Source organism: Pleurodeles waltl, chromosome 3_1, assembly GCF_031143425.1.
Source record: "Pleurodeles waltl isolate 20211129_DDA chromosome 3_1, aPleWal1.hap1.20221129, whole genome shotgun sequence".
Taxonomy (NCBI): Eukaryota; Metazoa; Chordata; class Amphibia; order Caudata; family Salamandridae; genus Pleurodeles; species Pleurodeles waltl.
The window spans coordinates 1,886,443,973-1,886,456,110 of NC_090440.1; the positions used below are offsets into that span (position 1 = coordinate 1,886,443,973).

At 42.4% G+C, this 12,138-nt stretch overlaps 1 protein-coding gene across 2 annotated transcripts in view; it reads right to left on the reverse strand.

The window, feature by feature from the left end:
• Nucleotides 1–1,801: 1,801 nt before the first annotated feature.
• The window catches only part of PARD3B (par-3 family cell polarity regulator beta), a 2,030,765-nt gene continuing 2,020,428 nt past the window's right edge, over nucleotides 1,802–12,138 (reverse strand). For both annotated transcript variants that reach the window (XM_069225990.1, XM_069225989.1), the window contains one exon: nucleotides 1,802–8,464. In XM_069225990.1, coding sequence (XP_069082091.1) covers nucleotides 8,116–8,464 — 349 coding nt within the window. In that variant the 3' untranslated portion in view covers nucleotides 1,802–8,115. The remainder of the gene's footprint in view (nucleotides 8,465–12,138) is intronic.

Below are 12,138 nucleotides of genomic sequence, written 5' to 3' on the forward strand. Positions count from 1 at the left end.
TACGTTTTTAAGTCAGGGGCAATGTGCAGATTTATACGAGTAACTTACTAGCAAAAAGAGTGCTGTGCTTTTCCCTGTGGACCACTGCGTGGAGAGGATTCCTTTCACATTTTCATCATTTTCACATGGTTAAAGAAAGTAATTTTCATTTTAGACACATCTTCTTGACAAGCATACAAATTAGTGCAATTATAAATTATGATTGCTCATCCTTAACTATACACTGTCACAGACCACAAAGCTACATTTTTACAAAATGTTTATTAAAAGAAATATTCCATCATATATTAAAGTGTAAACAGGGTGTTTGTCCTTCAACTGATTATCAGACTAAATGTGTAGCATAACCACAAAAACATATACGAGAGCAACTCTTGGCTTCATTCACGGTCAGGGCACAGTGGTCATTGCCCCAGCCCCGTACATAATGGTTTGTAATATGGGGAAAATGATGAAAATGTAAACAAAATACTCACTAGTCAGGTGGTAAATTTGTTTCTTTTAACAATCTATACAATACTATGCTACTGTTTATACAAAAGCTATGTCTAAAGGTTGCCTCTAATGGTACCTCAGTGATGAACCCCTCCTACAAATGTGTCTATATTGAGCAGAAGATAAATAAAATACTGTTTAAGTATGATATGCATAAGTCATTAAAAAGGCATTTCTTGAACCAGTAGTGTGCCCTCCGAACATACCATTAAGCAAGCACAGGCTCAAAGCGCCCTGCAAGGTCCGCACGTACAGCATAAGGCCATTTGCCTGCCATATTCGAGGCTGCTTTCCTCTATACCTTGGTCGGTGGGATAGAAGAGGGGGAACAAAAAGTATTTCCTCACTCAGGAATGGCCATGGGTCCTTTCTACCTTTTTTGTGCTTTGGGGATGAGCCAACAAACTGGAATCTGAGAAAGCCAACATCATGTCGATGCTGGTCAGAGCATTGCAGTCTACTTATGTGCTTCTATTAACAATTATCATACTGGTCATGCTATCAACTGGTCGAAGTTTGTGCTCCTTTGTCAAATGTAGCTAATGTCAACTAATACAAAACGTGAGTAGAAAAATATATGTGAACATACATATCACTCAATTCTGTTGAACCGCATCCGACTATAAAACCTATATTTCTGTCTAAAACCACATGACAAATGCTGTATGATATCAGCGGAGAAAAGGAGAATGATCCAATGGAAGCCCAGCATTTCAGTGGTAGCTGATAGCCTAGTTCAAGACATTTACGAATAAAAAACAACAAAACATTAAAAAAAAGAAATCATACAGTGGTTTACCTGCTCACCCAGTTGCCACGCGATAATAACTAGGAATGGGGCAGAGGAACCCAGAGGACTTGTAGCCAGAATGGGATGTTGCAAAAGTGAGGCCATATCATTACTCACACTTTCTCAGAGATTGTTTTCTGAATCCAAACAGAAGATTTTTTTAAAGCATAAGGATGCAGCTTTTATAAGTTCCACTTATTAAATCAATTAAAACCATGTCATTTGGACGCAGTCTGCTATTTCTAAGAGGTTTCCTCGCCAATCCTGAGAGCAGCTGGCCGTGGCAATTTTTCAGATGTACATAGTGAAAACTGATTCACTTGCACTGGGCGCAACACCAACTAAGGCACCTCTTAGGTTCCTACAAAGACCATAAATCTACCAGCAATGTTATATCCCAAGATTTTACTATAACCCTAAAACAAAGTACACAAACCACCCATGTGTTAGAAAGGAAGACACAGAACACAGCAAGTACCTTAGCAAAGTCTGAGGCTTAATGCAGTGTTATCTAGGGACAGATGCTTCACTGCAAGAGGACATCTTTCATGCTAAAATGATTAAAAGGCCACCAGAGCCAACACAAGAAAGACCGATTCAATTGATAATTGCTTTCCTATAGTGCTTCTTTTAATTGTATGTGTAAACTTCTCTAACATACTTCTATTTTTATATGCATCCTAAACACTATATTACACAGCTGTCCACTGTCACAGGGAAAACAATGATGAGTAAATCACCAAAGATCATGAATTATAATAATTGTCAAAGAAAAAGAAACATCCAGCAATGTCGATTATGGAATCCTTCGGTATGCCTATTGGATCAATATTGTAATTTAGGGGGACAACTCTGATCCACTCTTCACATTGCATCAAGTACACTACACACATGATTCCATTCATATTTACGTCCTTTACTGATCCAGCAAAAGGTATCATATACACTCCAAGCAGACACTAATAATGTAATTTACTTGTTTTGCTTGTAGCTTTCGAAAAGGTTCTTCTAAAAAACCTTTTGATCATACTTGCAGGAAGCTTTATAACATATCCAACTGAAACATAATTGACATGTGTAAGTTGAAAGCATTATAATGAGTTTACACATTTTTTGTATTACATATACAATTTGTTTGCTGGTGTCTTCTTCCATAGTCAATTAGACGTTATTGCCATAGGCTGGTGCATTACCTTCAGTTAGCATGACATGCAATTTTAGGACTGAGTTCAAAACACAAAAACTCCTACAGGCAGTTGACAGCGGTTAATGCCCAGGAGCATGTGGGTATAAAGATGTTGGGCACCCACTGTTATCTCCCCACACAGACACAAACACCGTCTTGACTCTGTTCCATACTTTTTTTTAACTCAGGAAGGCCCCCATTAAGAACCATAAGACTGGCTGAGCCAAAATCAGTGCTCCAGATAGAGTAACAATCACTATTACAAAGTAGTGAAACAAAAGGCAGCCAAGCGAATAGTAAGATTTTCTGTATGGCACAACAGGTGATATTTCCATAAAAACCCAAGTTTCTGAGTAAGAAGTTTAGATCATATATTCCATCTAGAACAGTGTACTCTATCCAAGAAGCTCTACTGGTGGCACCTAGACTTAGGAAAGTCAAGTCAGGAAGCTGACAAGCAGCAAACAAAGAGCACGTTGATTCTCAGGACAGAAGTGAAGTTTCTCCTTTTGAGAATCCAGTGTGTTGCGATGGAGGACAGAATAGGATGCTGTACGCTGCATCGCCTGGACTACACAAAGAAGCTGAAGACAATAACTTCAACATATCTTAGTATGAAAGTTATAGCAATAGGCCATTTGTATCTAGTAAGAGCAGGGGTAGTGGTCAAAGAAAGGATGGGTTTAGAAGATGTATGAATGGGACTATTACTATGATAGTAGCCGGCTCAATGAAGATACATGGAAATAGTAACTAGGTAACCCTTCTAAAAACTCAAAACACCTTCTGGACATTTTTTACTAATTTCCCTTGATTTTGTGTTCCCTGACACTAACAATGTTTCTCCATCTTAGGACTGTACTGATAAAACGCTGTATCGATTTGCAAATAAATCTGCTCACGTTGTGAAAAGATCATGTGAGAAACAATAAAGGAGCGAGATTTAGCTTCTATACTTTAAATACTGTTTCACATAGGTAAAAAAAAATTATCCAACTAACATATACAAAACAACGTAAAGCACAGGATTTTTATTCAATCCTCCATGGCAAATGGCTACAGCGATTACACCCACTGTCATTCTACCACCCCTGGGTTATTGTGAGTAATGAAACAGACAACAAACTGCAAGTCACCCATAAATAGGTACTGACACAAAGTGGCAAAGGAACTGAAAAGGATGACTCTACACCATCCCTCATAATGCTACCAATGGTTAAATATGCGAGTGCAGTATCATGCAATCACCAAGGCAACCCTGGCACCCTGACGGATACCCTTCAATAAGAGTCCCAATGTGCAGTGAGTTTGACAGACTCCAACATGATGCCCCAATTCAGGAGAGCGTGTTCTGGAGAAAGGCGCTTCTCGCTACTGTGGGGACAGCTGTGACACTCGAAATAACAAAAACACCAAGGAGACTGGCTCTTACCAGTCCTGGAAAGCACTCAAGGCCTCTCTGTTCAAAGCCAGCTGGCAGGAGTATGCAAGAAATCTTAAGCACCCTAAAAGGGAGGAAAAATATAATGATACACCTTGAAGAATGAATATCTAAAAGTATTTTTGTGAGGGCATAAAGTTATATTTAGCGTTGTGCAATATGGTCGTCAGGAGACATTAGTGGAAGTTGTGCACATTACAGGTAAGTCATTCATTCCGTCATCCATGCTCTGCTAGCAGGTGAGTAGTGTGTGCTAACAGAAAGGATGCCAATGGAGGGGGTAAGTGATGCGGGTGCAGACCCAAGCCATGTCACGCCCAAGAAAGAGTGAACAGAGGCCAACAGAGATTCTACATTTCCACAGCCAATCAATTAGCCTCTGATAAAGTGAACTGTTTTCATGAAAAACACAGAACATAAGCCATCCCCCTGAACCACTAATGAGGCAAAGTTTAATACCACAGTGAAGTCACGAGCGCATCTTCCAGGAGTGTCATTTCAGGATCCAGGTGCATGCTGTGGCTTCTATCCAAAGACAGCCCATTGGCCAATCTCAGTATGGTATATGGAGGGAGGTGAGTACTCGTACCTTTGTTAGAAGGAATCAGACTCTTCCTCAACTGATATCATATTCCATATGAAAACTGAGCGTATAGTTGTGCGCGTATAGAAAAAAAACACTGGCTTGTGAGTACTTCTTTGCCACCATTTCCAATATGTGAAGCTTCATGCACTCTGCCACTGTCTTGAGCTTAATTATTCCACATTTTATTAAAATGGTTCTTTGTCACTCTTGCTCCCTGTTACCGAAATCGTTGAGAACTCTGGGTTCTGCGCTTTAGGTCGGACTCTAGTACTGGAATAAATGTAGTTTGAAAAGGGTCTGTTCAGTGTGTATAGATTAGATAATCTCATTGTTTTACTATGAGCTTTCTAAAGCCTGTTCTTTATCAAGAGGTGCCGCACCAGGAAGGACTGTGTTTGCAACATAAAATGTGCATGTATGCCAGCGCTACATTTCCTTGAGGCTGCTTACTTCTGAGGTTGTTGAGTGTGCTGCTGTCCTACAAATCAAGCCATCAACCACCACTGGAAAAGGTTATCTTGTCTTATGCCGTGTATAAATGTAAATGTTGTGTTAGGGGTGTCCTTAAGACTGTAACCAAGCCCCAAAACAATCCTGTAGGTCCTGCTACCTAACAATGGTGAACCAAAAGCAGCGACTGCTCGGGGTAGAAAAGATTACGTTTACAATTCAAGCAGCAGGTTTCCTGAACTGCACGGTGCCTCTCAACCACAGCAGGGACCTATCATGGAGCTGCACCGAGAGGTCAGTGGGTCTTACTAGTTTCTGATTGGACCATGCTGTGTGCCAAAGGTCATCAGCAAGCGTGAGGGTCCATTTGCAGGCACATGTTTGAGATTAGGGATGGTGGGGTATTTTTCTTTCTAGCTGTAAGTAAGTGAAGTAGGACAAAGATCATATCCGTCCTTTTGTGTAAGTGAGCAACAACTTGGATGGAAAACAGAGTCACAATCTGCACTGATTGTGCTATAAATTCCGAGTGAAATAAGCATCAGCTATAAAAATAAACTTGTTGAAAGAAAACACCCGTGTCTGTAGATGTGCGGTCACACGAAGCTCTAATAAACACGTACTAGGTGAGGCGACTATTAAAGAAGCGTAATGATGCAGCTCCGTATGTGCGGATTGTCAAACTCTATAGATTATTCTGAGGGAAGGCACTGTGAAATTCAGAGCGAAATGCAGTCAATTAGTGATGACGGTGGGCATAAGAGGTCTATGCGGTATACATATGTAAATGAACAGACGCATGTCTTCTTTTTATTAATTTCGCATGGTCCACTTAATGTTCTCTTGTAAGACATTTCTATTCATTTTCCAGGGCCCACCTAAGCATGGCAGCTGTTTTGCACGCTAATGTGTATTCAGTAATATCAAAGGCTGAAAATCTCTCCCTCAATGAGGACTAATATTAAGCAAACAAGCCACCAGCTCCAAGAGATATGGGAAATGGGAGATGAGAAGAAAAGCAAAATTATGAGATAGAGCGCGGTGACCGCGTACGCACACTAGCTGTCAGGGTTGAAAGCTGTAACTGAAATGAACAAAATATCACAGCTAATGGGAATAATTTCACGTGACCCACGAGCAAACCTGCATGGTACCTGCGCTCTTTGTGTCTCAGTAACACATGCAAAGTTGATGCCCAGATGTCTGACGGTTTTGTAGCAGCCACATAGGAGAAAGTAGACTAGTGTTCTGCGTTTGAGGCAGTAGAATCTATCAACTTACTATTTTCAGTACCCTATAACATATAGGAAATCGGCAATCGACCTCCATCTTTACTAAGATAGCGGAATTAATTCTCAGTTATCAAGGGAGATTTCTTCCAATTGGAGAACTCTACATGCTCATACTATCTGCCTCCCCCAATCAGTACCAAAAGATTCTGATTCCCTAATTCATGTCAACTAGACTATCCAACACACTATATGCCCATCCATGCATCATCGCAACTCCTAACCACTCAACGATGCAGCCAACCAGCTCATGGCTTTCTTGGAAATTGAGAAATTGTTTGCTTCATACCTTTATGTCTCCGCTCACTACCCACGACGGTTAGGATTACATCCTGAAATCCACTGACTACCATACATGTACCTGGTTGGCATGGACCCTCTCCTCAGTCATCTCTACGAGAAAATATTCCTTTACACAAACACTGCAACACTTTGCTCAGCCAACTTCTCTTTAAAAAAAAACCAGTATGATTCCTGTTTTTTGGGACAAGGACACCAATGAATATGACAAATCTGTCCATTCTTTTTACAGTATACATAGCTGTGCCCTAGCACACCGGCATAGGTATTTTCTGCTATGTGGCATGTCTAAAATGGTGAATTGCACCTGGAGACAATTCACTTTGCGACAAAAAGCTCCAAACATAATAGAGATAACGTAACAGAAGAACCAATCACAGTGAGAGTCAACAGAAAACTTAGAAAGAGAGAGAGAGCACTTGAGGTGTAGCGTCTTGCTGTACGTCTCACTCCTACTAAGACTTTGTATTGATCAAGCCATTGCCCCTAGAAGGTCGAGCTCTCAATGACAGGTGCAGGAAAACTCCATTTCATCAAAGCAGTAAGAGTCACTTTTTTTTTTTTTTTGTTTTTTTTTTTTACATCAAACCCACCCTTACTTCCTTCCAAAAATTATTATGCCACACACAGAGTAACAACATTTGGCCCACTTTGGAAATATATACCATTTTCACAGTATAAGGCTTTTAGTTGTAAGAATGAAAAATGTATAGGCACTGTACCAACATATCCCAATAGACCATGTGTCTTCACACTCTCAGAAAGGAGATACCCCTCTCTGTCGGTGCTTTTTTCCCCAAAGGATCCGGTACTTTCAATTTAACAGATCTATACTGACAGATTATGACGCCAAAGCTTAAGAAACAACTGTGCCTAAGGTTTTGCTATTGTAAGTACTTGATACATGCAATTCCTTGGGTTTATTGATTGGCACTTGTCATTCAGCAGCTTAATTCGTCTGCAGTCAAAGATTTAGGCCTTGTCAATCTATCTGCACAGGTTTAGCTGTATGGTGCGGAGGCTCTTGCAGGTTGAATCAGTGGAGAAACTGCTCTGTGTGTTTTGTATGCCTTGTTTTGTGTATGTTTGTGTCTCTGCCTGTCTCTCCCCCAGTGGAGCATGTACTTTAGCAGAGGAAGTTCTGATAGGAAACGCACATCCAGGCAAGAGCCTTGTTCTAAATTGAATCCTACCTTTAGAACTTAAATTATAAAGTCATATGTTCAGTGCAAAAGAGAAGAGTGGTGCGACGGACCGAACTGCAATATCTATTAGTACCCTTGAACAATAGCATTACAGACCGTGACTATTTCATCCACATTCTATTTCAAATGACCACAGATGATGTGCTTCACCACAATTTCAACATATTATTCTGCTTCTCCTTTTAGTCCACTGTGGACTCTTTAGTTAGTTCAGAGTCTTTAATGGAGAAGGAATGCTTAGTAAGCTGTGCGGGTCTTGTTTCCAGTTGAGTTGATTTCGTATGTGGAGGTGACATTGCCTGAAAATGTCCAGTTTATCTCAGAATGCCACCTTCCCAGAGCATGCCTCTAGCCCAGGAGTGTCTGGCTCTATTTATACTGCTGCCGTCATTGGGTTCTTGTGTCTTGGGTCCTGGGACCGGTAGTGATACTGGTCTGGGCTGGCTCCTCGGGGGCGTGGGACTCTACCCACGTCATTGTAAAGTGGTGCTCGGTGAGGTTGAGGAGGCGAGGGTGGTACATCCTGCCGTAGGGGACCCTTTGCTTGTGGCGGTGGGCCATACGGAGGATAGCGATAGTCGGATACCTTCATATCAGGGGGTCGTGGATACGTGCCCTTAGAGCTATGGGCGACAGGCTGAATTCCTGGGTAGTATGGAAGCTCTCTTTCTTTGTACACTCGAGGTCCAGCAAGGTACTCGGGTGGTTCCAGGGGACCGCGTCTAAAGAGAAGAAAACAAAAAAATTAAATATACGTGTAACAAAAACAAACAACAGTTAAGTACGAAGAAACCATTTACATGAAGTCAGTGAGACGCCTACAAGGCTGTAGAGCAATTTCATCACACCCCATGACTCAAACCAGTTACTAAAAAAGGCCACTGAGCACATCCGTTGCACAACCCATTCCGGGCCCCTCTCCCTTCGTCTAAATATGAAGGAAACCGTGCACATCACATGCAGCTGCCTCACATCATATCTCAACAGAAGATAAACAGACATCCCCAGATTCGCCCTCTGCTAGTTCCTTAAACTGCATGCATCGCCAAGCATCTCAGTCAGTGCCCGGGACACCACACAGCAAGACCCAGGGCCAAAAAGCGAGTTTGCAAGGAGCCATTGAGGTGCCAGGAAGCTGTAGCTGTGGTCAGCAGGCCAGCTGCCAGTGAGAGTCTAACTAAACAAAGCAGGATGTAGAAGCTTCTCTGCGGCGTGTCTAAGTAATTTGGGTTTGACAAGCTTGGGAGCTGCAGGACCATATGTGCGTGGCCCAGGGGTGGGACTGACACTGCCCATGCTTTCAGTGACTACTTCTCGCTTTGATCACATGCTTATAATCAAGTTACATATAAAAGAATCTTCCAGCTCGTTCTAGTGACCGCTGTTCTTTAAGGTATTTGGTATGTACTTATTTGTGGACATTCACAAACAGAATTTTTTTTAGCGTTCATAGCGAGGTGTACATAGAAAGTTAACGGCAGCTTGATAACAACAAGCATTGGCAAATCCAGCAGGTCTTGTTTTTAAAATTGGAGTGCCAATCTGTTGACTTTGCCCTTGTTTGCCTGTAAAGTACTGTTGTAAAGTAAAAAAAAAAAAAAAAATAAAAAATAAAAAAAAAATAAAGGAGGGAAAGCATATATATGTTTTGGTATCTCAAAACTGTACATTAAATTCAATATTTTCAATTGGTCAATCTGTATAAATGGCATGGTTTATTTTTTTAATACTTTTCACTCCGGAAACATTGAAAACAATTAAAAAGGCATAAGCATGTGCAAGAATGGAAAGGGAAATGTGCATAGCCATAATTTATCTTCCACGAGTAGCAGCTCAGGTAGCAGATGTGTGGCCCTCCAGGACAGGTGCCATGCTAAGTACACTTTTTGCCTTAGATGCCAACTCAGTGCAGAAAACGGTCCTTCATCCAGTGCCATAAAAGCGTTTCTGCACCAAAGCTAGTGCTTCCACGCAATATGTGAAATACAGGAGATGAAACAAGACAACCCTTTGAGTCTGCTCTTCGTTCGTACCCCAGCAAAAATATCCCTAGTCCTGTGATTTTTCAGAGAAGCTGGGATAAATGAGTAGCAACAACACATGGTGTAGATAATTGAGGGGAGGAAGGAGGACATGAGAGAGCTAGAAAACACATGCACACATGCGTTACAGAATGAAAAAGAAAGTAGTTAGTGATGAGCAGTGGAAGGATATAAGTTAAAGATTGCAGAGTACATACTCCAGGGGAGGGACAAACACAAGAAGAGGAAGGCAAGCCATAGAAAAAGAAGCAAGCAAATAACAGTGACAAAGTCAACCAATAGTAAGCAATGGGTGGGCTGGAAGCCCGCTATAAATTCACAATACGTTTTCAGCAACAAGTCAACTTGTGCAGCCTGGTAGGCAAGACCACAAAAGTGTTAGTTCCGTTGGATGAAAGGGGGCATGCTGGACACCCATTACTTATCTTTGATGTGATCACAGTGCACACAATGCTAGCCTTGGAAGTCAATGGGGATGGAGAGATGTTATTGAAGGAGGTGGTATTTGGAGAGGTGCTCTGGTTGATCGTCACTTTTAGACTTAGGAGACGAGTGTTCCTGTTTTTTGCACATAAGAGAGGAAAACTACTTGGATCTTTAACAGGCGGATATAGGTTTAGGATATTGAAGCAGCGTCTATATTGGCAGTGCTTGGGTGCCGGAGTGGAAAAGCAACTTAACTATACAATGTAAGAAGGATGAGGAGAACCTATGGTCGCTTTGTAGCTGGAAGCCTGAGACCAGGCCCATTTGATGATCAGAGAGAAGTGAAAATGAGTTTGGAAAAGATAAATAGCCAGAGGAAAAAAGGAGGAATATACTAAAGAGTTTTGTGAGGCAGAGAGGAGACCCAGGAGGAATTTGTTGCCACAATCTAGTGCTACAAAATCCTGGCTCCCCCAATGCTACCAAGGTCACTCAGCAGAAGCCACAGATTGGAAGTCAACACACCTCAGAAATACACAAATCAATAGAATCCTTTCACAAAGCTAGCTGCAGTAAGTAATGTGTTAGCAGACAGAACTAGACCTGACACTCCAGTCTAGGTCTCACTAATGATGCTCACAGAGGTATCACCAGATTCCTTCTGCTGGTTTTGTTGCCTCTTGGCCATGTTAAATGTTGCTTTCTTCCTGACTTTGTTACACACTAGTGACTGCAGAAATGGACGCCTGCCATTTGTTAGTATGCGTATCACCTTAGTAGACACAGCAAAAGCTGTGTGTGGTGTGTGTGTGATGTCTTTCTATGACAGGGCTGGGGTCCAGGCATGATAAGGATGGGCTACACTGACGTCCGAGCTTCACAGGTGGAATTCAATTCACCAATCAACTCTTTCCTTGTCTTTAATTTCTTGGCGGTTCTTTTCGGTCTGATGCATGCTGCGTGACCACACTGGCGTCCTACTCACAGGAAGGAGTGGGGTTCTCCGTCCAGCTTCTGTACCATATTGCCAACCCTCGTCAACCTATGAGGAAACATCAGGCGTCAAGTCATATCTCATGCGTCCTACAGGCGTTGTGGACCAAACTGTGTCTAGTTTAACCAAATCTGCCGAGAGCACGAGCTCTCCGTCAGCATTTGCGCCCCAAGAACAACGCTCATTTGCGCATGTGACTGTGTATTTGAGTATTACGTAGCGCCCCCCCCCCCCACCCCCCCCCCCCCCCCCCTTGAACAAAGAACAGAGCAGCTCAGATTACCTGAGGAAAAGAAACCACGCGGGAACCCTGCAACGTGATTGCAAGCGGCACAGTTGTTGGAAGTATGTAGAATATTACGTTTACCGCGAATTTTATACTAACCCGTATTACTGACCGGTAATACAACCATCTGGAATCGAAATAAACCTATTTTTCATGTTTACTTACACACGATCTGAGAGCTTTTTTCTACGCCTTTTAGCCCAATCTATCACGCCATCCCTTAACTCGCCGCTCCCTCCTGACACAGGCCCATCATGAACCCTGCTAGTAAAACCACTGAAGTCCACGGAGACGCGGACGTCTGACTGACAACGAACCATCGCGCCTTTCGCTCCCCCATCCCCGTCCCTCCGTCGCCCCCTGGAATTGCTTAGCGCAAATGTTTCCTGAGGAGAAGGAAAAAAAAGAAAACTTGAAGAGATGCATTCCAGCTTTCGGACTTGCGAGAACTGGACAGACCCCGGGGACTTTACGCGTTGGAAGCAGAAGGTTGTATTAGACAGGCACTCCTGTTTTCCATGAGACAGTCCAGAAGGCGTTCTGAAGGAAGCCACCCTCCGAGGACCACAAAAACAGGCTTTTAGGCAGCCTGTGTTTAAACAACGGCTATCTGTGCTAAAACACCTCGCTGTGTTACACAGAGCACAC